The sequence below is a fragment of the Anopheles cruzii genome, chromosome 3 (assembly GCF_943734635.1).
Source record: "Anopheles cruzii chromosome 3, idAnoCruzAS_RS32_06, whole genome shotgun sequence".
Lineage (NCBI taxonomy): Eukaryota > Metazoa > Arthropoda > Insecta > Diptera > Culicidae > Anopheles > Anopheles cruzii.
The window spans coordinates 35,315,522-35,341,462 of record NC_069145.1 but is presented as its reverse complement, the minus strand read 5'-3'; the positions used below and the strand labels follow the sequence as shown (position 1 = coordinate 35,341,462).

At 43.0% G+C, this 25,941-nt stretch overlaps 5 protein-coding genes across 7 annotated transcripts; 2 read left to right on the top strand and 3 right to left on the bottom strand.

Moving 5' to 3' along the window:
* Positions 1 to 521: 521 nt before the first annotated feature.
* LOC128273590 (39S ribosomal protein L43, mitochondrial) lies at positions 522 to 1,147 on the bottom strand. The gene has a single exon (XM_053011593.1). The coding sequence runs from the start codon at positions 1,128 to 1,130 to the stop codon at positions 582 to 584; it is 549 nt and encodes a 182-aa protein (XP_052867553.1). The 5' UTR covers positions 1,131 to 1,147; the 3' UTR covers positions 522 to 581.
* A 366-nt stretch (positions 1,148 to 1,513) lies between these two features.
* On the bottom strand, positions 1,514 to 3,605 carry LOC128272649 (translation initiation factor eIF-2B subunit epsilon). Its single transcript, XM_053010491.1, has 2 exons — positions 3,507 to 3,605; positions 1,514 to 3,428 (listed from the first exon to the last, which is right to left on the bottom strand). The coding sequence occupies exons 1-2, from the start codon at positions 3,603 to 3,605 to the stop codon at positions 1,545 to 1,547; spliced, it is 1,983 nt and encodes a 660-aa protein (XP_052866451.1). The 3' UTR covers positions 1,514 to 1,544.
* Positions 3,606 to 4,226: 621 nt separating this feature from the next.
* Positions 4,227 to 5,312, top strand: LOC128270313 (tRNA (cytosine(38)-C(5))-methyltransferase). The gene is made up of 2 exons (XM_053007713.1): positions 4,227 to 4,314; positions 4,378 to 5,312. Exons 1-2 carry the CDS (start codon positions 4,227 to 4,229, stop codon positions 5,310 to 5,312), a joined length of 1,023 nt encoding a protein of 340 aa, XP_052863673.1.
* A 273-nt stretch (positions 5,313 to 5,585) lies between these two features.
* Positions 5,586 to 20,400, top strand: LOC128271756 (serine/threonine-protein phosphatase 2A 56 kDa regulatory subunit epsilon isoform). 3 transcript variants are annotated; one of them, XM_053009385.1, is made up of 9 exons: positions 5,598 to 5,661; positions 13,462 to 13,554; positions 13,914 to 14,320; positions 14,585 to 14,784; positions 14,891 to 15,085; positions 15,162 to 15,352; positions 16,275 to 16,608; positions 16,673 to 16,902; positions 17,083 to 20,400. In XM_053009385.1, exons 3-9 carry the CDS (start codon positions 14,182 to 14,184, stop codon positions 17,465 to 17,467), a joined length of 1,674 nt encoding a protein of 557 aa, XP_052865345.1. In that variant the 5' UTR covers positions 5,598 to 5,661; positions 13,462 to 13,554; positions 13,914 to 14,181; the 3' UTR covers positions 17,468 to 20,400. The 3 variants fall into 3 exon arrangements, with proteins under 3 accessions (XP_052865348.1, XP_052865345.1, XP_052865346.1); XM_053009388.1 differs by lacking the exon at positions 13,462 to 13,554 and having other exon boundaries at positions 5,586 to 5,661; XM_053009386.1 differs by lacking the exon at positions 13,462 to 13,554 and having other exon boundaries at positions 5,601 to 5,762.
* A 3,616-nt stretch (positions 20,401 to 24,016) lies between these two features.
* Positions 24,017 to 25,891, bottom strand: LOC128271758 (solute carrier family 25 member 45). The gene is made up of 6 exons (XM_053009390.1): positions 25,701 to 25,891; positions 25,510 to 25,622; positions 25,116 to 25,222; positions 24,908 to 25,041; positions 24,438 to 24,799; positions 24,017 to 24,370 (listed from the first exon to the last, which is right to left on the bottom strand). The coding sequence occupies exons 1-6, from the start codon at positions 25,741 to 25,743 to the stop codon at positions 24,239 to 24,241; spliced, it is 891 nt and encodes a 296-aa protein (XP_052865350.1). The 5' UTR covers positions 25,744 to 25,891; the 3' UTR covers positions 24,017 to 24,238.
* Between the last annotated feature and the right edge of the window lie 50 nt (positions 25,892 to 25,941).

Below are 25,941 nucleotides of genomic sequence, written 5' to 3'. Positions count from 1 at the left end.
AACAATAAAATCGTCGAACGAGAAGCCAAAGCAAGTATTGTTGGGCACCATTTAACTGATGCGATCGTATGTTGACAGATAACGGGTTCTCCAAACCAACTAGTGCACATAAACATCGGAACTGGCCATCGACATACATATTTCCAGCTTTTTCTAAAACACCATCTACACGAACCATTAACTTTGGTTATGCAAAGGAATAGTTAACGTATCGTACTATGTTAAAAAGAATGAAATAGCTCTCGAGCTATTCTATATACTCTGATTAATTTGAACTAAGATATCGTTGCTATCAGCATATCCTTATAAAGCTACAACTTCGCAAGTTCTGCGTTACGCGACTTTTGACAGCGTAACGCCACTCACAGAAACGAAACGTAAATAAACCGGTCTGCCAATTTAATTTAAGGTCCCATACTTCTCTGCAAATTGAATTGCCGTAGTACGAGCAAATATGAATGAATTGCTAACAATTGTTCTTTCGAATAAGTACTCCTACACGATGCTCATTACTGTTTTGTTTTTATTCTACCATAACTAACTAAAAAGCATACAGAAACATTGACGACATCCGGTGCTGATTATCCACTTTTAGACACCTTTTCTCGTTGCGCTTGGTACAATTCCAACAGTTTTTCAGTAGCGCTGGGTTCGGTGATTTTAAGCTTGGACAGTTCTTTGCAAGGAAACTCGGTCGTATTGGCTGAATGATGACGATGCGTGAACGGCGTCCACGGGCCTTGCACACTAGGAATGTCCGTGTGCCACTGTTTACGTAAACGCATTTCTTCCGCTTGTCCGTTCGATTGCTTCATTACGTGAACCCATTTTGATATCTCATCACGGCTGTGGTTGCGACAATTGATCCAAGTTCGCTCGCCATTCAAAAACTCCGCTGAAATTACAGCTGTGCGATGGCGACGCGGCTTGATGTAAACCGCAACACCCGGATTCGACCGGCTGAAATCCACCAACTCGTGTTCGAGAAATTCCCGCATGCCCTTGCTGGATCCGCTGCTTTTGCAGTATTTGAGCGTAATTCGCTGCAACTGGCACACGTACCGCCCAATTCCATTCTGCAGTGGTGCTCTTGGGAACCCTGATTTAAGAAATAAATGTGCGTTCGACATGCTTTACTCCAAAACAAACTTTTAGCTCGACGAGCAGCGGAGAAACCGAACGAAATAACTGATGTCAAACTAGCGTTACTAACGTTACCGTTTTGGTTATGTGCTTGTTTAGAAAATGCAGAGAAAAGGACTAAATAAAACTTTCAAAACATTGAGCAGTTGGTGAATAATTGTAGACATAAATAAGTCTGATGATAATATGTATCGCCAACAGAAAGATACAATGACGACTTCAAACCGCTCCAAAACCGCTCTAAATCATCAATTAAAATGTTAAGCTTCTATAAACATTCGGTTGTTGTTGATATCATCAATAATTTTCTGCTAGGTGATATTCAATTATGCTATGTTTTAAATCAAGAAGATTTTTTTTATTGCCTCATTCTAGAAAACGTATTGAACATCGTTTCATCCTCACTCATCGTCTTCTTCCCCTTCTTCGTCACTGGATTCGTTTAGCCATTCCACCAACTTGCAGAGTGCCTTCTTCAGCGATTCGTCGTCCAAGTCTTCGTACCATTCAATAATAACATCTTCTCTCATCAAATCACTCTCGTACAGATAGTGCACCAGTTGTGCAATTTTGCTGCGAATCGTTTCATTCGATTGACTCATCTCTTCGAACGCTTTCAAGCAGTCGAGCATAGCATCGTTATCGCGAATATAGTTTTTAAACACAACACCAAAGTATGCTAATATTTTGCGCAACGTTGCAACAGTGTTCGTTTCAACGTTTTCCTGCAACACTAAAATTTGCAAAATAGCTTTTACTACATAGAAATTAACCTCACTCAGCGACATATTGTATGCATAGCGAGATGAATTGATTTCCAGTATCAAATACTCTGCGTTGGTTTGCTCCGCAAAACCACGTTTCAACGATTCCACCACTTCCGATAGGAAAATGTTCGCATCCTCCTGTACAGGAGATGCTTCTCCAGACTCGGACTCCTCGTCAGATGGTTCATAAATAGATGGAGAATACGCTCTTGGCAGCACTGAGAGATAGGTCGGTTGATCGAAAAGATTAGCTTCGTTTTCGTCATCAGAATTGGAATCTTCATCGTTTTGTTCATCCGGCACGGTGAATGCGCGATCCGCCAGTTTTTTCGATACGCCAGCCCATTCGCTTTCCGGTGCCGTTGCTTGTACAAGAAGCTTGACGATTTTCATACCAGCGGGTATTTCTACATTTGCTCCCAGTACAGTGCCTTCCGAAATGTTACAATTGGAACCAACTGATGCACCCATCCCGATCAGGCAATGATCCAGCACGCACCCGTCGCCAACTTTAGCGCCTTCAAACAAGAAACTGTTTTCAATTCGACAACCTTTTCCAACGGCACAGTTTTTACCAATCGTCGATTGATTAATGTACGTATTTTCATCAATGGAACTTTGTTTATCGATTACCAAATCGCCGACCAATTTGCTGGAACGCGCCAGTCGCACATCGCCATGGCGATAGATGTTGTTCCGATAGCATTTGTAGTATTGAAGGAACTGGCTGATGCCCATATCTGGCACTAACGGATACACCCAACGATTGATAACGTCCAAATTTACCATCTGGTAGCTCTGCCAATTGTTGACGCGCATGGCATATTCTTCCCGCGCCAACTTGCTGACGTAAATGCGGCTGTTTAGAATTTCTTCATTGATTAGCACGCCACGAACAAAGTCATCGCGCGTAAGGAAATCAAAATTATCAGCAAACAATGGTAATGCCATTTGACTGCACACTGCAATCTGGGGATCAAGAACTCCGTGGCATACTGTCACATCACGATTGGTGAGAAACATCTCGAGTGGAAGCTCAAAGTTGTCTTTCGTTTGCTGCTGGGTCAAACGTTGATGGAAGAGCAGACGACGAGTAGAAGGTTCCACCGCAATCAACAACTCGTTACCGGTCCGCATACCTGCAACACCATCTTTCAGAACAATCGTCATCACGGCACCATTATCCACTTTCATGAGACGCTTGTGCTCATCCAGCAGCAGTGCCAAGTTCGCATTCGTGATGCTTTCAATGCTCAGCAGCAGCACGTTGCCCCGAATGATGTGTTTGGCGTCTAAATCACGCAACGCTTCTCCCAGGTTGCGACACGAAGTTGAGCTGATAATTGTAACCGACATGTTAATAGACCAGGTGCACTTTTCGGCTTGACGCTGCTGGATGTAGCGCTTGACTTCGCCGATGTGGTTGCTGCAAAACATGATGACCTCTTCCACTCCGTTTCGACTCAGCGTTTCGAGTGTAAAATCGACCAGCGGCACGTTTACGATTGGCAGCAAAGCCTAGTCAGTAAAGTCACGATTTACGATGATAATTTGAATGATAAGACTTCTAGAAATTAGTTTACGAAACACACTTACCAGTGGCGATGTACCAGTAAATGGTTGGAAGTTTTCATTGTACGAATCGCCTATTACTATAGCTTGCAGGACTTCCTTTTTATCCATTGATTTGCTCATGTTGTTGATACTGGTGATAAACAGATACGCGAAGAAGTGTAGGTTGACAAAATAAACTGCTGCAGGCACAGTCTGCCAAATTTCAATTCTCTTTCAGATCTAATGATCTTAAAATAGAAACATTACATTAATATTTTGCGATAATAATGTGAATTCAATGTTTCTCAATTCTACGTAAGCACATACCTTTGCAGATTGCTGCGTTAAGCAGATTGCTGCGTTTGACAGATGCGAATTTCTTTGGTTGTTTTCTCTGATGTGGAATACACTTATATTATTGTACGTCTACTGCAATAAAATATTCGCCAAAGGTGCACAAAGGTATTTGTGGCAGGGTTACCTAAATATAGATAACGCTGATTATAAAAAAACACCTAATTATTTCACTGAAATAAAAGTTAGCCTATTACTATTTGTGCTCTATTATGTTGCCCGTATTCTCCCTGTTAGCCGTTCCTATCGCTCCTTTAAGGTCCAGAAACTGTAGAGCTATATCACATTCATCTCCCCAAGAAGTAAATGAGGTTTGTTTACTTCTCGACTGCACACGTTGTCAATCGCAAATAGACATTTGACGGATCGGTTTCTTTGCAAATAGTTTGTTCCGACAACGATTTAGGAATGGATTCAACGACTTCGAAACAAAACAGCGCATTCAGAGTACTGGAGTTATTTAGTGGCATTGGCGGCATGAGAATGGGATTAGAGAGTTTGTGAAAAAACGGTGTTTAATCACTTACCGCAATTTTAACCACGCTCTTCGTATTTGCAGGAACCGGCAAAGCGTTCGAAATCATATCTGCGCTTGATGTTAACCCGATTGCCAATCAAGTTTATAGGCAAAACTTTGGAGAACATGTCGTTCGAAATGGAAATATTCTTAGTTTGACCGCGAGCGGTATAACAAAAATGCGTATCGATACGATACTAATGTCTCCTCCGTGTCAACCTTTTTCGCGAAATGGAAAATTCAATGATGTTGACGATTGCCGGGCCGAACCTTTCCAGCATATTTGCTCGCTACTTGAAGGAATTCCGACCGTGAAGTTCATTCTGATGGAAAATGTAAAAGGATTCGAAACGTCCCAAGCATGTGCCTTGTACAAGGACCGCCTGCAGAACGCTGGCTTCATCTTTCAGGAGTATATACTGTCTCCACACCAATTCGGAATACCAAACACTCGTCACCGATATTATTGTATCGCCAAACGGAAAGGAAGTTATTTTAGATGGAATGCTGAAGGAATTATTTCACAACTTCCTAACACCGTTGCAGTACAACCGGTGAATATTGGTGCAATCACCAAGGATTTGGAAGCCATTGAATCTTATCTGTTGAAAGAGGTGACGCTGAAGAGACATTTACAGATTATGGATATCTGTACATCCGAATCGACCAACTCGATGTGCTTCACGAAAGCGTACACCCATTACGCCGAAGGAACTGGATCGGTGTTCTCTCCTCTTGCAAAACAGGATTTTGATAACATTTATCAAAGTGCTACGAACGCGGTCGAACACGACGAAAAATGTGCATTATTAAGGACACTGCGCGTCAGGTACTTTACACCGCAAGAAGTGGCCAGATTAATGAGTTTTCCAGAATATTTTTGCTTCCCTGATGCGGTAACGGTAAAGCAACGCTATCGATTGCTGGGCAATAGTGTAAACGTTCATGTTGTAGGTTTCTTGCTTGAAGAACTCTAGTAAATAAAAGATAATAATTGTTACTTAAATTCCATCCGTTTCTATCGGGCTGTTTTTTTTTTAGATGCTTGTGCAAAATTCAAGTCACAGTTTTACAGGCAAAGGTGCCTAGCGGGGATCGACGATTGCGTCAAATTTGAATGTCAAACGGGCGTAGCTAGAAAGAGAAGCTAAATGACGGGCGAAATCGTGTGAGCGAGCACAAGTGCGACCGGCGAAAAACCGCCCCAGAGCGGACGAAAAAAGTCGTAGTCGTCGATGAATATGTTCCGTAGGAACGACCTGAAAAAGAGTGAGAAAAAAGTGTGAAGGAAGAAAGGCAGTAATCGGTAGCAGACGAGTTCGGCAGGTACACGTCGGTTGGTTGGAATAAACTTTCACGTCTGCATTGACCGCCAGTCAGTCGATTACCGGTGAAAAGTAAGCTCTACGGAATTTGCAGAACCTCGCGTAAGTCACAATAATGTCGCAACAGTCGGTCAGGGGGCTGAAAAAAACGGCGTAGCTGCAGCTCCTAGGTACATGTGTGGGCTTGTGTGCAGTGTGTAAAGCAATGTGTTCGTCACTGTGCGAGTGTGTGTACCGTATTGCGAGAATACTTCAAGAGAGCTTGCAAATGTACGTCTAGCACGGTGGATTGGAAGAAAAAACATTTTACTCGGAAGACTTATTTCAATGCTTCTGCCTATCGCGTGACGTCTGTCTGTAGTATTATTGAGAAGTGATTTCATTGTTCGGAGACGGCTTTACCTGCAACTGAGTGTGTGGAACGAGGCGTTGCGGGTGCCAGATATCTTGCCGTGGATACCACCGTGTACAGTGGTTGATTCTTCTGTAGTAGGAGGAGGGAGGTGTAGACTGGCCTATGCAGCTGTGTAACGGAAGTGTGTGCGATTGAAAAAACTGCGCCTTCCACGACAAAGGTGCTGGTTGCCGGAAATGGTGATACTTGAGGTGACATGCTGTGCTCTATTGATTTAGAGGGGGATTCGGAGGGTTTTTCGCTAGCCGTTAAAGCTACCAAGAACGCTTTCGGCTGAAGGAGAACAAGCGAATGAATAATTCTCAAGTGACTGTGCACGCTTTCAATGCTAAGGTAGTTTTTGTGTATTTTTATGCTGTGTAAAGTAAGTGTGTGTGAGTGGTTGGAAAAAGTGTTGCGTAGGCTGCTTCGATCGGGATGTAACTATAACCGGTTTGGAGAATCACATACCCTCCTCAACATGCCGGGATTGATGAATTCGTTTTTAGTTATCAAATAACTGCTACTGATATGACAAACGATAACTTTATCGCTGCTCCCGGAAACGAATACAATCGGAGGATATCGGGCGGCGAGAAGTGGCGATCGAAAGAGCGAGCGAGACAAGGAAGGTTAGTGTGGCTCTCATATCTTTAAGTGGTTGTTTCGTAAAAATATTTGTATGTGTTTGTGAAGATTGGGCGAGCGCGTCATCTTTTCTCCTACCAAAACTCTTTTCGGCTCACTCTGTGCGTAATACACAATGTTCTCTCACGTTTGCTCGCGTACACGAACACATCTATAAGTCAAGAAATTGTATCAGCCTCATCGGGAACACGAACCTCTCATACTTGCTCTCCCGTGGTCGTAGCTAAACTTGCCGTAATTTTTAATCCGAGGGGAACTCAGCGAACCAACGTTTGGTCGGACAGATTCGTGGTGATGTGATGCTTCTTTAGCTGCGTACGTTTCTTTGGTGTGCGTGACTAGCGGTGATGAATGGTCGAATAAGATCAAAAGTGTTCGTTTTCGAACATTGCCGCTAAAAGACACAATTCGTCACTAGTATCGGTGACAAGCCCGTCCGCAGCGACAGAGAAAATGTGAAGAATATGACAGGATTTAATGACGGCCAGGTTTCCAGACAAAACCGATCATAGTTCTATGGTCGACAAAAAATACCCATAAAAATGTGGCAGGCATTAATGATACAAGATACGAGAATTGAATAATTTGGACACAACGCAAGACGAACATTCAACATGATCGTCCGTGATATTCTAACGTAAAATGCTCTGGGTTTGCAGTTGTGTCACTTGACACTGTCTTCGAGGGAATTCAAATAATATCGAAAGCTACACAAATTTAATTCCATCATTTTGACAAAGTAATAATGTAACTTCCAGCAATTCGGAGCAAATAGGCAGAGTTCGTTTGAAAGAAGTTAATATTGTCGACCTGGATTGCAACTTACGATGTTTTTGGCTGTTTTGTTTGTTTTTATTTTTCAAGAAAGAAGTATAACGGAAAAGGTGTGTTTATGCACATGAAAAATTTCTTTTATATCAGAGAAAGCGTTTTGCGCTGCCCTCGTGCGCATTGTGACTTCAGAGAGTAGTTGAATCGTGACGACATGGGTCGTTAATTTTACTGTGGTTTCACATATTTTCTTTCTGTAGCCGTGCGTCACATTGTAGCCGAATGACCGCGCGCCGGTTTTCTTTAAACTTCCGTCGAACACATACAATCGCAGGACTTCCCTGTGTTATGAAGCAGCAGCGCGATCGTCATCTGCAGTCATCTGCAAATGAATTTTATGATAAATAGTTTTAGTAGACGTCTAGCGAGCTAGCGATTTAATTTATTTGGCTGTATAAGGTCATGCAATAACCTGAGTCTGGACACACAAGAGAAGAAAAAATGAAATAGAGTTTTTCTGTATCAACCGTTCGCTATCCTTATAATTTCGTTTATCGTAACATTGATGCACAACTTTTGTTTATCAATGTTTGATGGCTTTAAGACATGAGACAAGACATTTTATCGCTAATCCGAATACCACAACATTATTCACTTTTGTTGTTTTTCTGTAAGAAATCGATGGAGATCGATTGCTTAAAGCGGTAAATTCATCAGCCATTCAATTTTCAACAAAAACATAGTACGAAAAGGAGAAATTTGACCGGTAGTCGCCATAAAGGTGACACACGATCAAGTAAATTGAGCAATTGGTTTTTTCAAACTTCGCAACTAAAGCAACAAGCTTGAGCTGTGCCTGAATTCAAGATAGACATCGTTCATTGTTCCAACGACTGTTGTTAATCTGATTTATTTTGTTTGCACAAAAGTTATCTTATTTATAACCACGTTTTTCACGATCACAGTATCGTGATGCTAGCCGTATTTATTTATTAAGCTTGCTTTGCTCGTTTTCCTCCTGCAGGAATTGTTGTTTGGTGGAAATGGCTGTCAACAAAACTGGTGAGCTAGTTTTGCCTACGCTGGGGCAAGAGGTGGGTTCTTCTGTGTGTGTCTCTCTCTCTCTCTGGCTCCGTCGCGCTCTTTTCTCCCCACTTTCCTGGTGGAGCTTATCGAATGAGTGGCGTGGTGAGCGCCCCCATCGCTCAATTCGCTCCGCCATTTTGATTTTTATTTACATATTATTGGAGGAAGTGTTTGAATCGCTTTGCGAATTATGGGTTGCTACTACTCGAGTGTCAGTATACGCCACACCGAGTTCTTGTGATGAGGCGGTTAAGTGTCGCGGCCGCTGTTCGTCGTTTACTCGACCCCTGCTGAACAACCCTTTATGCAGTGCCACCGCCTCGTTGCCTGTGAACAGATTCGTGACAGAATTGCCAGGACCAGAGTAACAGCAGCAGCAGCAGCAGCACACCACCCCGGGTTGCTCCTTTTGTTCGACGATACAAACCGGTTGTAGTGTAGTGCACAAGCTTTTCGATTCAGTTTTTTCCGGCTAGTACGTTGCAGAATGTGGCGGATACGTGCAAGCAGCGGAACGTCCACGCCGTGACACAGGAGTGTGGAAAATATCGCTTATGTTAGGTTTGTTCCGTATCGCCAGCCTTACTCGGATCCACTCAATTGCAGTGGGATTAGTAAGGTCAATCGTTCGCATGTACTATGCGCACGGTTCCTCTAGGTCGTCGCTATTGTGTGTCGCGAAAAGCGTAAAAGTTTGCATGCATATCATAAAGGCTCTCGACGATTGTATGGTGCTTTGTTGCGGATGGTGTGTGTGTTTCGGTCGCCTAGCCGTGCACAGCCTAACAAGATTATCGGACGTGGAACGAGAAAAGGGAATTTTGTAGAAACATCGCTCGCCTACCGAGTTTGGTTGCATTCGGGGAGAGCAAAAGGTGGAAACAAACAGAAAGTTCCATTTGTGGCAAAGTTAAGTTTGTCATGTGAGTAGTGTGTAGCCCAATCGCTGTGTTGTGTGTGTGTCTATCATCCCGTAGTGGTGATCCATAACCTTGCGTCGCTGTTCTCGTCGTCCATCCGTTCTATTACCGCGCACAATACGGTGCCGTAGGTGGCGAGAGGGCGATGAGGTCGTTCTCTGCCATACCAGCAGCACATGTATGCACAGCGTGGTGGGTTAACGAAGAGCATTTGAGCAGCATACAGGTTTGCGAAGGACTCTTTGATTTTCCTTCAAACGTGCTGAAAGTTTACAAAAATCAGTAGTTTGTTCATGAAAATTTGCAGCGGCGCATCGCATCTGTCAAATCCGTGTGCTTTTGTACGTTGATCAGTGAGTTCAGCTGAGTTCCTGAAGTGCCGCGAGTCGGTTCCTTCAGATACTTATTTGACAGCTCAAGTGATGATGTTAGTGCGTGCGGTGGTTGTGTTTGTGAACTTTGAGTATCGCTTTAATATTTAGAAAATTTTCGAAAGATACGAAAATATTTCAATGTAATGTACGGAAAAAACGCAGCGTTTTTTAGTAACAACGATTGCAACGAGTGGAGCGGAAAATCAGTCTGGGAAACAGCAGTCGGAAATGCAAGAAAATTGAACAATGTACTTACATCCCACATTGGAAACATTTAAGGTTCATGCGCATGGTTCATTCTCTAGAAGCAATAGTGTGTTAGTACGATAAGGGTCACCCGTTACTTCTTAGTATACCCTTTTATTTTCCATTTATACGTTTGCTTATATACCCTCTACAACCGTACTCTTCCCTCTGGTATTTATTTTACTTTTTACATCCCTCGTCTCTAACCCATGTACTAATTTTGTCAATTTCCTTATTTGATTGTGGCTTTCGTTTAGCTCAGGATAACCATGCACGATTGGCGAATCAGAGCCTACTTCTTTCATGCACATTTTCGATCATATCCTATGCAGGTCCTAGCTACGCTTGCATCATTTGTTTCTTGTCCCGTTTTTCAACATTGCCTTCGCTCATACTGATGCGATTGCTTATAATGGCACTTAGAATGTGTTGTGAATTACAAGTGAAAGGGCCTCTTAGATTATATGGCTGGAGAACGTAAAAATAAGTTTAGAGAATCTTAGGCATCAGTCGCCAAAATTTTAAACTTTGTTTGTAATTTGGTTTTTTAGATTTAACAAATCAGTAACTGGTTGAAAAAAGTATTAAAATGGGGATTTTTTGTGTGTGGTTTACTGTTGGACGTGTGATTGGACGAATTTTAGGCGCAAGTTGTACATAAGTTTAAGCCGAGTTTACTCGCTACATTACATAATCTAGCAAAGACATACTGTGTGAATTAGTGTTGGCGACGGGGTTGTTTGCATATTCAGTTTTTATCACTACAGTTCAACAGTTGTAAGATAGCGCGACGGAGCACTGCAATCATGTCTGGCGCTTGTCTCACTAACACATTCTCTCTTGGAACACCTGCGAATTCGTCAGCGATCTTTGAAGTTCCATTACACGATCAATGTCTGCTTTGCACGGGTAAAACGGATAATAATTGAAAAGATTCGTAATAGAGATCGAATGATCGCGCATATTGGTAACAAAAGAAGTCACACTAAATTATGTTAAATGCTGATCAGAACGTTACACATGGTACGGTTTGAACGGACATAAACATCTGTATTTACTGTACGTCAGCTAAATTTGTACCTACCGTCAACGGAATTCACGCGAATTTATTGATATTTCATATTTAACGTGCATATGTAAAGATATTTGGTGGCAGATGACGATTCGTTCTATGAAACAAATAAAATCTGCAGCTGAAAGCGAAACTCAGTGGTATACTAAACTGTACAGTGTACAAACATATTTTTCAATTGATCTTTGCGTAGCCTTCGTCTATACACCCACATGGTACTTTTGCATGTCTAACCACGCCACGCCGTGTATGCAGGAATATTAGAATAACTGGCGATAACCATCGACACTGGCGCGTCCAGAAACCGTAGCTAGCTGTCGATCTTATTCCATTACGGTCGTTAGTAACATCAACTGCGCCTACGGGGTACCAAGGTTTTAATATGTATCCTGATTTTAAACTATTTAGAAATTTAAACTATTGCGAAGGACTATTGTGAACAATAACAATCCTCTAGATATTCATGTTTGCTAAGCCTCAAGTTATAACTTTAGTTAATTATTCATTTGAATAATAATGCCAACGAGATTGAACAGAGCGCGTCTTTCGAGTACACGACACTCGGAGAGCCGCCGATCATGAGATGATATTTTTGTAAAGTACAATCACCTATTTTTAGATGCTCCTATCGACTCGTCGAAATTGGACTGTTTTTACAAATTTTAGAGCATAGTTCGCTTTTACTAGCGAGCAAACGGCTTCTTACTAATGCTGATTGTTACATTTCATCAACCTCCGAAGATCACAATACTATGTTGAAACTATTGACAACTTCTCGTCGACCTATGGGTCCATGTCCTGGTCTGTACATGTGAACCTTTTAATGACTTTTGCAGTCATTTCTCGATCGTCGCAATGAAGACGACGATTCTACTCATCGGCTAATGGTATGCTGTTCGAGAGAATGTATTGTGTCAGCCGGTCTAAAGTGTTACGTTTGATTAGATGACGAATGTACAAGTTCACGGTCATCGGGGCACAAGGGAATCAGGCCGGTGATGGAATGATATTCCTGATGTGCAGCATGTGATCGGTAGAAGGTGGTAGGCAGCTGCGTGCAAACGAACAGGTGATGCTTAGAGTAGATTAATCATTGACCTTTTTCCCACCATCGACCGTCGCCGATTTGCATGTGTTTAACCATTGAAAATTCCTTCTCGAATACATTCTGTTTGATATGCCCAGTTTTCACCGCTACACAGGCGAGCGTCGTTTGCGAAATGAAAGATAATTGCAACACAAGCGAATGTTCTGAACAATAAGCTCTCTAATTTGGAAATGCTCGATACGCACACGAATCTTGCACATTCCGTTTTTACCCTATCGATTGCTAGTGGGAATCGGCAAACCCATCTTGCCGGTCATTGTTAATTGATTTAGTGCTGTTGATTCGCTGCTCGTGCAAATGTTCGTCGTCACCTTTCCCGATCGTTTGATCGAGTTAGAAGGAAAACATTGAACAGTGCGAACATCATCAGAGCAGCTTTAAGACAACAGAGATGCTAAAGCGGAAAACTAACGAAACATTAAATTGTGTTTGGTTTCTTAGTGCAAAGAGCGGCGATCTTCTTACAATTTTGCGCGTCAATACGTTCATAAGTTTCAATCTGTATCTGTGACCATAAAGAGCACAAAAAGGATATGACTGTCGCTCCGTAGACTGGCAGGGCCAAGAAGTCAAACTAGTTCTTGCTAGCATCATTATTAAGATTCATTGAGTTGCTTTCTTGAAGTATTAACTTTCGTCAACCGGACAGGTGGACAGAGCACACCGAAGCGAGGCAGTACATCGTTTTTTCTGGCCGATAACTACCTTGACTTATTATGGTGATATGCTATCAATTCAGTGTTAGGTGGTAACTATGTTCAATTATATTTTGTAAATGTTTTTAAAGATCATATTAAATACAATGTTTATATGTTGAAATCAACCCATGTGATCAGCAATAATTTAATACATTTTCATTTGTTCTCTTTTTCAGATAAATACGAAAATATCGTTTCTGATATCGTGAGATGCTGTTTAACAAATAGTGAAAAAGGTGCACAAATCGATGAGTGCTGCACGAAATATGATAAACGGAAGATGATTGGACTAATTAACAATTACTGAACAATGGAGGTTGAATGGAGTGTTGCGGCAAATTTTTAAATGTCCATCTTTGTGTGATATTTGCAACATTTGCAACAATTGGAAACAGTTTATGAAGGAGTTCACGTTGGACTTCCCGATGCGCTTAATGGACAAATACGAAAACTGTTTACTAATATTTTTGTTACCGTTTTATAGTTACTCTGTGCAGCCAGCCAAGCCAGCACACAGAAACCCGGGGAAATGGTGGTTATGGTGTGACACTAGCGCCTGCAAAACAGTGTTCTGAAGGTATTGATGGAGGACAGTTTTAGCGGTCACAATTAATCGTGTAGTGGATGAAAATTATATCCCGTTAAGTTCTACCGGTGCTTTTGGTTGATGTACTGGTTGACATACATACATACATACATATGTTACATACATACGGCTGTGGATCACAATCAACAAAAATCATTCGTGAAGAAGTCATCAGTTTGTGCTCAGCATTGTTATGTGGTGCACATAGTGTGATTGTAATAGAAGGGATAAAAATACTAAAGTTGCACCATACGTCGACGACTCTGACGCGTGTTTAGAGACACGATTACGATTGATAGTACCAGCAGTGGAAACTAATCCCTCCAACATTTTTGACTTCTGCTGTATAGGTCGTGCTAGTGCGTGAAGTGTGTGAAATAGCTCTTGCGGGGCGCCCTCATCAACATCTAGAGTGAACCCTAAGGAGTCTATGCTGCAGCTTGCGACGTTGGTGGCGAATACTACTTGGCTCATTCGACCATCGTGTTGACTCTACGGTAGTGCACGAAGGGCTCCTGCAAACACCACGAAAAAAGACCCAAGTATTTCATAAAGCAGAAGTAAAATATACAAGCACAGCGGAACAACAACATAGCACTGCAACCTGCAGGCCAAACAATGTCGGCTGGAACCTTCGTAGATCGAATCGATCCGTTTGCCAAACGCTCGCTCAAGAAGAAAAGCAAAAAATCTCAGGGCTCATCACGGTACAGGAATTCACAAGATGTCGAACTGCAACAGTTGCCATCACTCAAAGGTAGGTCAGCACGCGAGGGGAAGGTTCGTAGGTTACGGGTGCGCTATTCCCGATGAAAAGCACTCAGTGGCAGGAAGTGCATGAAAATAACCATGCGTATTAAGTCTTGAACATGCATTCGGTCACAGTGCTCTGGTGGAACCTTCCATTTCTTTCGTTTTTCGATTGTATCTCAAACGTATTTCAATTAGTAGCAGCAAAAATGAATGAAGTTGTATAATATTAGTTTTCGTTCGCGTGGTTAAATATTTTGCGTCTTTTTAGTGGATTGTTCCAGCTTAGAGCAAGAGGAGTTGTTTATCCGCAAGCTGCGACAATGTTGCGTGTCTTTCGATTTTATGGATCCCCTGTCGGATCTGAAGGGGAAGGAAATCAAGCGGGCCGCCCTAAACGATCTGTCAGCATATATCACACATGGCCGTGGCGTACTGACGGAGAATGTCTATCCGGAGATTATCAAAATGGTACGTACGCTTCGGTATAGATGCTGATCTGAAGTGCGCGATAACCGAGTTTTGATAAGGTATTCAACAGTATTATTGATCGGTTTCACTTCTTAACTTCTTGCAGATATCGGTTAATTTGTTTAGAACCCTGCCGCCTAGCGAAAACCCTGACTTCGATCCTGAAGAGGATGATCCCACCTTAGAAGCTTCTTGGCCCCATCTGCAGCTGGTGTATGAAGTTTTTCTTCGGTTTCTTGAATCAGCCGACTTCCAGGCAACATTCGGAAAGAAAGTCATTGACCAGAAATTTGTACTACAGGTATTGTCGCAATCGTTAAAACGTAAACATTCTATTGCAAGTAATAATTATTTCTTGATTTTCGATGCTTTTCCAGCTTTTGGAACTGTTTGATTCCGAAGACCCGAGGGAACGCGACTTTCTGAAAACCGTGTTGCATCGTATCTATGGGAAATTCTTAGGATTACGTGCTTTTATTCGTAAGCAAATTAATAATATATTCCTACGTTTTATATACGAAACGGAACACTTCAACGGTGTCGGCGAGCTCTTGGAGATTTTGGGAAGGTAAGATTGTAAACATTCTAGCATTAAAGGTAAACAATACATTGACTGAGGGTTCGTTTGCTTTGAAGAACATGTACAATTATTTCTGCCATTTTTTATGTACTGTTCATTCCTTTTGGTATTTCATTTAAATAGCTGAAACAAACCAAATATTGATATATTTCTTTTCATCTTTACAAATGATTTTGGTTCATTGATTATTTCGTTATATAAACATAGAGAGACTCTTGTTGGTTTACTTTTGTTTCTTTTTTATTAATTGTGTTAAAAGTTGAAATCAGAACAAGTTTGAAATTGAGTTCAAACATTCCATCGCATTTAAAGATTAAGAGCTTCTAAGCTTAGACTACCGAACACAACACCCGTGCAGTACAGTACAATGCATGTGTATTCCCGGAATAGAAACACGCACACACAGACACGAACGCTCAATTCGTGCATTTTCTCATCCGATAAGCGAGAGAGCAGTTCGTCGTGGTGTACAACACACCCGGAGCAGGTGCAGAGTTGGTCATGAAATTACTATCCGAAGTGCTATTTGACGTGCGAGATGATGTTTAGTGCGCATGTGCTAATGGCAAAAAATTGATTCATAAAATAAATACATAATACCGCACAGATTTGAAATCCCAACTGTCATGAAACGGACGTTGAGTAAGGTTAAGGTTTTACATTTGCTTTGTAAGACAATTTTGACCAACATTTTGTTTGTTTTTGAGCAACATTTGTAATGTTCCAAACCATCTCATTATGTGTAAGGAACGTAATTTGTTTCATGCTTTGTGCTGTGCATAGTAAGATGTATCTTATAAGTTCAATAAGTAATATTTGAAAGAGTCTAAAACTCAGATCAAATTATTCCATATAGTTTTACTCGGTCCGTAATAATTTGTTTACTTTTCTTTTTCAATTTATCCCACAGTATAATCAACGGTTTTGCTCTACCGTTGAAGGCAGAACATAAACAGTTTTTGGTGAAGGTTCTGTTGCCATTACACAAAGTAAAAGTGCTGTCCCTATACCATGCGCAACTCGCTTATTGCGTGGTGCAGTTCCTCGAGAAGGACGCCTCCCTGACCGAACCAGTAGTGCGGGGTTTATTGAAATTCTGGCCAAAGACATGCTCGCAGAAGGAGGTGATGTTTCTAGGGGAGATTGAAGAGATACTGGACGTGATTGAGCCGCCACAGTTTGTCAAAATACAGGAACCGCTGTTCCGACAAATCGCCAAGTGCGTTTCCAGTCCCCACTTCCAGGTATGTTGAGAATAGTGTAGAGAAAAAAAAGCCGTGTGTGTAATTCATAAAATACTTACTCCAGGTGGCCGAGCGAGCACTCTACTTCTGGAACAATGAATATGCAATGTCGCTGATCGAGGACAACAATGCCGTTATAATGCCAATTATGTTCCCAGCGCTCTACCGGATCAGCAAGGAGCACTGGAACCAGACGATTGTTGCATTGGTCTACAACGTTCTGAAAACGTTTATGGAAATGAATTCGAAGTTGTTCGACGAACTAACAGCAAGCTATAAGGCGGAGCGGCAGAAGTAAGTTTTCGACACCGCTCGTTCGGTGTTTGCTTGTTTTATCGCTGTTGCTTTCAATAAATCATTTCCTCAAAGCATTTGTGTGCCCAATACGTCCTTGCATAACTTATCCTGTTACTTTTTCTTCCTTTTTGTTGCTCTCTCCCGATGCCGCTTCTAACCCATTCCCGGAATTGGCAGAGAAAAGCGACGGGAACGAGAGCGCGAAGAGCTGTGGAAGCGTCTGAATGAGCTCGAGATATCGTCCCGTGCGCCAAATAAGGATCAAAATCAGCTCGCCAATCAGTCGGCGGGAGGGCTAATACAGGACAACACGCCGCTGGTTGGTGGCACCGGCAATGTGCAGCTAAATCCCAACCAGCTATCATCACCGACCGTTACATCAACATCATCATCCTCGTCGCCCTCGTCGGCAAATTCGACTGGCAATAACAATAACAATAGTAGCGCAGGCGGCATCAGCTCTCAGCCTCCGGGGTCCGCTGGTGGTACCGGTTCCGCTAATGCACTCTCCGGCACCTCCCAGCAGCATAACTCGTCTGCGGTTGAGGCGGGGGCCAAGTGATGTACTGAATAATATTTTTTCTAAAATCACCAACTTCAGTGACATGCATACCAAGGTACAGCAACACGCACGAACACGCAGCTACTACACACACATGAATATCATGTACACTGACCGGCAAGCCAAAAGGGAAAGAAACACATGAACAGAAAGCGGCTCACGACCATCTCGCCTCTCAACATTTGTAGTACGATATTCTAACATTCGATCGTTAAATGAACGTAATAATATTATCACGAAACAAGCAAATTCAATCATTCTAAACAAAGGCATTAATTACCCTATTGTTAAACACAAAACAAAACTAGTGACGAATAAAACTAGTGGAAACAAGATGCAAAGGGCAAGCACACAGGATAATAATGCAGAAACAAATATGATAAGATTCGATATGCGCCTCCCCCTGCGAGTGCGAGTGGTAAATATCGAATCATACAGCCTAAATGCAGCTGCCGGAGTGTGGTTTGCGTTAAACTGTTTCGATGCGCAATCCCTTTCTCGCCTTACCGACTTTTCTTGCTTGTTGCGCGATTGGTTCAATCATTCAGTGTGGGATGGAACACATGACTTCATCTTGCCCTCGATGATCATTGGCGTTATAGAAACTATGTTTGTAACATATCTACTTACCAGCCTTTTCTAACGTTATTGATCGGGGGAACATAAACTGTCAGAGCCTTGTATTTCACTCGGAAAACAGTCAAACACGTTCCGCTCGTTACGAAGGTTATACTATGTGTTTGCGAGAGCCGTACAATAGGCGAATGGTTAGTAGGTGTACATACGACAAAGTGCTAAACCGTGTTTCTTTTTTCGAAGAGTGCTCCTTTGCTGATTTGTAACATTCTTTCTTGTTCCGAAGAAATTAAAACCAAACCGGCAGCTGCTATTTGTGGCTTGTTGTTTAACATCATCGCTCAATCATTCGAACGGTTCGCTCCAACAGCTTACTTAGCTGTTCAAACCAACAAAAGTACTTCTCGTGATAACCTCTCTAAAAACAAGTTCCGACAACTTTGCATTCATTTTCGTTTCGTGCTTTTTGATTTTGTTTGGGCGTTCGGGCGAAATTACCAAAATGCAAATACCACAATGATATGGCCCAAAAAGACTTTCAGAAGAGTAAAATAAATGTTGATGAAGGAAACCAGAAGAAATATATACAAAAGATAAGAATATATATATATAGAAGATCCATAACAAATTACATGTGGCCGAAACACAAATAAAAACATGCCCAAAGTGTACAATTCTAGTGGAATAAAATAACTGTTGGCAACAAGATAAACTAACACACACGCTTTACCACCGGGTTTTCAAAAAAAAAGCAAAAAGCCGCAAGAAGATAATACAACCGTAGTGTGGCGATATTGGAAACACTCTAATCGTCGGAAACCGTAGGAAATAACCTTTTCATTTGCATCTAATCATAAAAAGCACACATCACCAACCAACCACAACACACACACACACACACACAGGCACTTAAATAGACACATAAACAAACATCTCCCAATACGCAGAGAGAGTAACAAATGTGCCGCATCAGCTATACAACCAGCACCAGCCGGACCGGACTGGGACCGGGTTTAGCTGGCGTTGCTTCGATGTACGTATCGAAAACACTATTGTAGGGTGAAAATTAAAACAAAAATCCAGGTCAAAGTATTGGGAATTTAAGGGAAAACTAAAAAAAAAAACGAGAAAACATATTTAGAACAGAACAATGATGATAAAAGGTTAAAAGAAAGTACCCAGCGGATACCATACACACACATTCACAAAAATACACCGAAGTATGGGAAAATACTGAAACAACCGTGCTTAATATTCTAGACATAGTAACAATACTAAAACAGAGGGGACACTTGCGGAGGGGATTTTGACTAGGCGCTCGGGCGGAGAAGACGGTGTGTGCTGCTGTGCTGTGCGGTGGGTGATGAATGTAGAACGCGAAATAACAAGGCATGGCGCATAAATCATCGTATCACTAGAACAACAAACGCGAAGAAACACAAAACTAAAATCATTGGAATATGTGCACATACCACCACAGTGATGCAAATAGAGGGAACTACATCACTTGATAGCATGCAAAAAAGAGAGTACACACAAAACTGTAGAGCTGCGGTGAAGCTGAAGTTAGAAATTAAACCCACACGCTGATAGAGGAGCAGAAAAACGGAAGCGGTGTATTTGTTGTAGTTATATGAATAATTATAAATTAGTTATTATTATTCGCGAAACACGCTAGGCAGTGAGAATATGGAAGGAAGACGAGAATATGAGATCGATTCTTATAGAGAACAGAACACTTTTTTGTTTTGCATAAAGGGCATCGCGGATTACCACTGGCGGCAAAAGCACGCGAGCAAAAGGGCTAGAAAGTGTTTGTGGAACAGATGATGTTGTGGTGGGTCAGAGTGTGATTTCCGTGCGCGTGTTGAATAAGAACTGCTGAGTGTGTCATGATGCTCTGTGGCTGGCTTTTGTTGTTCGTATGGTATGCGTGTTTGGGTGTGTATGGGTGTATATGGGTGTGCGTGTGTATGTCTCGAATGGGTCGCTCGCCGTTAACTGTTGGCCGTTTTTAACAATGATGAAATTCACATCGTTGTGTACACGATTTAAGTAGGGAAGCAACCAATAGTGAGCAATGTTTAGACGGAAAACAAAGCATATTTCCGATCACACACACACACACACACTGCTGCTCCTTGCTCTCCACCTTAATGGCAAACATGAGTGACAAATAGACAAAGGAGAATCATAAAATATCAAGTCTTAAGCGCATTCTCTGTGCACGATATGAACTATGCAAAGCATAAGTGTCGGGCGCCGAAACCGATCGACCGACCTGACCTATTTCCTAACGTAAGAAGTAGTGCTTCTTCTAGCAACAGAAATCGACGCAACAGACTACTACAGACTACTACAGACTACAAAAATAACTAAAGATACATATTGACAGTAATCCTATGCAGTCCAAATTCAATGAACGATGAATCTAAAGACATTTCAGTTTAAATTTTGTTTTTCATTACACTCGCAGACGGTCGGTTGCTTATTTTTGACGTCTTTGTTTAACCGATTACCGCTTTCCTCACTAACACGCTTTATCTTGTCATCATCAATTTTTCCAGTTGACATGTTCCGTTTGCGAAACAAAACCTGCGAGAGCCATTCTTGTGTAAAACGGTGGGATATTGCCAAAAACAAGCTTCGTTATGTAAAACCTCCAGTTCTTTTCCAACCTGGTTCATCACACACGCGTACTTTAGACTCTCGAGACACGAACACGTAAGCAACCACAAGCGGTCAGTGACTAGAGCTAGTGCTGCACGCAAATCTTCGCAAACAGTTGAGGTCAAAACATACAGAACTCTGAAAGGTTTTACCCTTAGAACATCAGTGTGTATCATGCAGAGAGAAGTGAACTCTTAACCACTGATTCAAAATGCGTATCCCAAATGAGCCCACATCCAGCGTATTTTGCGTATGCTATACTACTATACGTATGGTTGTTCTATCGTAAAGAGCTAATTTTGTGAAACGTCGCGAATATCACGCAACGTTCAGGCGCAGGAGGCAGAACAACGTAACAGACAGGAAGCGTAGAAAAGAATTTAAACAACCCGTTGCGGTTAATTAATCTGCTAATAATAACACTAGTACTGTACTCAGTAAAGCGGAAGCAATGAACACACACAGATGAATGCATCAATAAAAATCATGAAAATGAAAAACGGATGTGGCGAAAATATGCCTACATTTTCAGCGAAGAACGGTTGGCAGGAACAAACGGCGGATCTTTTTCGAAAGGGTATGTAACGATGATGCTGACGATGATGTACATGTGTGGATTGTGTAGGTTCCGGTGGTCTGGTTGCTATGATGCGCCATCTGCATGTTTTCTTTGAAGTTCAAGCATTACAATTGCAGAGCCACTGTGTTTTGAGCCGTATAAATTGACTGAATTTGGGCAACTTCAGTTCTTTCGTCCGTATGGTGCTGTAAATGGGCGACGTTTCGTGCTGCGCTGACTACGTTCTGTGTTTTTTTGTCTTCTTCGTCACTTGTCCTTTTCGAGGGCGTATCGAATATTTGAATGATGTATGTTTTTAGATAATCCTTCTTCTCTTCGCTTGTACGCTATTTGTTATAATTGACTTTGATCGAATCTGTTTAGTACACCCTTTGTCAGTAAACTTACTTTGACAAGAGCTAGTGGCCGTTTTGGTAAAGGTGTGTGACGCATATGAGAAAATGAAAGTTTTGTGTACTTTATGTTGGCAGGCCAATGTGCAACGCTGTGTATTACGATCATTGATCGCGGGGATGCTTAGAAGATGAATAAGGTGTATTGAATAGAACCAACTATAAAAGATTTGTTTCTTTACCTGTGTAATTGCATCACCGTTGCCGATGCAATGTCCTTCCTTCGCAATGTAGGTGTAAGGCGTAACCCCCACTTTTGTTGACGTAAAAATGGTATCTCAAAAACAGTGTAGTGCCTCGCAAGGCGCAGAGATACTTTTAGCAACATTCAGCAACACACTCCATATGCGCCCATTCATTCACGAAGCTCTGCTGCAAAACGAGCAGCCCAGGCAATACGGCCGAGTTTGAAGAACCACGCACTACTCGCGAGCCCAATGGGATCGCTATCAATAGTCTCAGACGTTTTCAAACATTGGATGATCCGTAAGGAAGTAGGAGGAGCAGCAGGATCGGATGTGAAGTACGGTGGATCACCAACATTAAGTGTACTGAGAGAGCAGCGCAAGACAAAGATAACAGCAAGCCCCAGACTATCTGTACACGATTACAAACCAGTGCGTGCGAGAGAGGACTAATTAGGGTTTGAATGATGAGCGCGCATAAAGAAAAAGAAATCTGCGAAGCAGAACCTAGATAAAACAATGTGAAACGGAACGATGCAGTTCGTTTAGTGGCCGCCATGCTAGGTACAACGCGGTGCACATATGACACTCGCAGGAATCTAGAACCGTTCACCATGGCAGGAAGACAGCAGAACAAGGTACCGTACGCCGATGTAGAATCAATGAAGAAAAATGAAGCAGTGCAGTGCTTTGTTGTAGAATTAGGGTTAAAAGCGAGGAGCGATTGTAAAAAGAAGTAAAAAATCCACAACGTATAAAATGACAGCGTATACTAAAAATAAACAAAAAAGTGTGCGCCTCAAAGTGTGTGTGCGTGTGTGTGTGAATCGAAATGAGGAAGAAAACGACAAATTTTGTTTGTCTAAAGAAATGGAAACATCAGAAAAGCTTAAAGTAAGCCCAATCAGTCAGTTGTATGTAGTACGGCGGTGTGGTAATTGTGTGTGCAGTAACAGTAACTTATTGGAAACTAGAAATCAAAAACAATAAGTATGCTCACACGCACACACACACACACACCCATACACAAATGAGCACACGCTCAGCGGCACATCATAAGCAAGATCGGCGCCATCACCTTCCCGTTATCAGTGACAACACACACTCTGTACACACGTGTAAACCCCCCAAGCATAGTTTCTGTAGAGTTCCGCGCCAAACGCGGAGCGATGGCAAGTGGAAAAACAAAGCACCCATACACCAGGCTACTAGAGGCCTGCTTTGCTAGTAGAAGAATGCTGTGCCGATGATAAAAAAAGTAGTAAAACAAAACAAAAGCATAGAAGAACACTCTAGCGTGGCGTTCACATGCAAAACAAAGAATGACACTGTGTAGAGAAGGTGCGTAAAGAAAATAGAGGCAACAAAAGCGAAAAAAATAAAATAAAAATCAGGTGGAGAACAAAGGTAGGCGACAGAATAACAACACCGACCGTAACACTATATCGCATCGCATGTTTGTGTGAGCAGTGGGAAACAGAAAGAGTATATACAAATAAACAAAACAAAAACAAAACAAGAACTACAAACAATGATAGACGCGAAAAGAACAAACCGTTAGCCGATGAAAACTGGCGCGATAGAGAACGGAAAAAAAACAATAGTATGAACAGAAACAAACGCGCCCTTAAGAAACGATGTACATGATGCAACCAGTGGCAAGCAACACGCCAGATAACAGGGAACCCGAGAGCAAATAGCCTGCCTACCACAAGCCGCGCCGATTGAAGGCATCGGAAGCGGCACACACCTGTAGGTAGTGTGCAGGAAGCAGCAGTAGTAGCCATGTAAGCCGTGCAAAACTTGTTGAACACCCAAACGCTGCGAAGTGGTGAGTGCTAAACCAAACTGCAAGATCGAAATGGTAAACGTGAGATTGCAGCAGAGTAAACACGAGAATAAGAAATGAGAGACCGACAAACTGTGCAGCCAGGCGGCAAGCGGAGCGAAGGTGAAACGAAGAAGGAGGCAGAGGAAAACGGAAACAAATAAAATGTTAGTAAAACTAAAGTGTTTAAAAAAGTAATGAAAAATAATATTATATAATTATTAAAAACAAACAAAAAAATCTATATAAGGAAAATAAAATTATATGAAACAAAGCGAGAAAGCGACGATGGGCGAAAATTGATTTCGGAGCCGGTTTCGGTGAACGGGTTTGTATACGGCGGTGCCCATCTCGACGGGCAACATGCAACATTTATTAACCGTACGTATAAATACTTAGAATAATTTGAACATAAAATACATCGTCGAGTTATGTCGAGTCCATCCCATCTCTGTCGTCGTCGGAAGGAGGCCGACACAGCAGGCACAACGTTGGTAGCACCGGCAGGATCCGACGGTCCGCCTGGGAGCCGGAAGCTTTTCACGCTGCGTTGGACACGTTTTGACATTTTTCGAGACAATACTCGTACCCGAGGAAGGTGGCCGAATTGACGGGAGCCGCACGGGCGATGATCATCCAGCTGCCCCGAAACAGTGAACGCCATCCGTGTTTCTGTGGGTTAACGGAATCGGTAGAAAAGAGGACAGTTTTTGTTTGTGCACTTGCGTGCCTCGCGCACCTTGATCAGCGACCGGAAACAGTGCATCATGCTCTTGTGTACGGTGGGATCCGTTTCCGCCTGCATCACCGTTTTCACCACATCGAACGGCACGATAAACAGCCACGAAGCAACGCCGGCGACGGCGCCGGCCGTCGCAATGAGTGACGCCTGAAGTGCACCCCCGATCGTTGCCCCGGCCGCACGATCCTTGCTCAGTCGGTGCAACCGCTGTTCGATTTCGAGCATGTATTCGTACACATACATGTAGACCCCGTACGGAAATACATCACGGACCATCATCGGTGTGATGCCCCGGTAGATGCCCGACATGCCTTCGCGTCGGAAGATGTCCTTCAGGCAAGCCCACGGATGCCCGATAACTGTGGGGAGAGCGAAATGGGTACTGAATTGAGTATCGCACATCTGACTGGAGACCAGACCCGTGGCTTTAAATGAATAACTGAAGGTCCAACGTTCGCGATACTCACAGGACAGTGTCTGCAGCCGCACCTTGACCACCTCGATCGGGCAGGCGAGAAAAACTTGCGCCAGCCCGGCGACGGAACCGGCAATAAACACGTGCTTCCGCCAGTACGCTTTCCGCAATCGATCCGAGCGGGTGCTACGGCCATCGGAAATAGGATCAGCAGGTTTGTACGCGGTACGGACGGAGCCGTGTTCCGTGGCTATGCTTACTGTTTCTGTAAGTACCGCAACTGGGAACCGTAGACAGCGAAGACGATCGAGTTGAGCGCACCGTTCGAGATGAGCGGGAAGTACATCCCGCGGTAGAATCCCTTCAGCTGTTCAGGGAAAGGGAACGACAACCGATTAGTGTGTGTTTGTGTGTGGGAGGAAGCGGTGGGTAACGGCCACGCGAGACCCTGACCATCACGACCGACGCCAGTGGCGGGTTCTATATTTGGCACCGGTCCCAACGGAAATAAACACACGCCCGCTTCCGTGCCTGTACCGTGGCCACAACAGAGTCAGCCGATGGGTCGCGCGGGTCAACACGTAAACGGGCCACGCACGCTGACGGTGACGACGGTTCCGCCATCAACACGGACACCCGACGGCCTATACTCACCCCGTTGTTGCGTATGATGATGTTGTACATGGCGCTGCCCATGCCGTAGTTCGAATTCTGCTGCCACGCTTTCACCGTGTCCATCGGGTGACCGACCAACAGTCCGCAGGCTCCTGGTGGTGGGGCGATAACGGATGAAGTCACAACGCCATTGCGGCACCACGGCTGCCGTAGCAGCTACTACCACTTACCCCCGAAGGAACCGGCTATAAAATCGCACAAAATCGGATTCATAATGTCCGCCGTGCCGCCCGCCGCACGCTGTTTTACCCACTAGCCACCACCGAAATCACCATCCGCCGGCCAGGTCCTTGTTGCAACTGGCCGGCATCGTGCCCGACAGGCGAATCGTAGCGAGTCACCGTCTGAGTTGTTTTGTGTTGATCGCACACTGCACACGTCGTCGTTAATACATTCCAACATTCGCGCTCG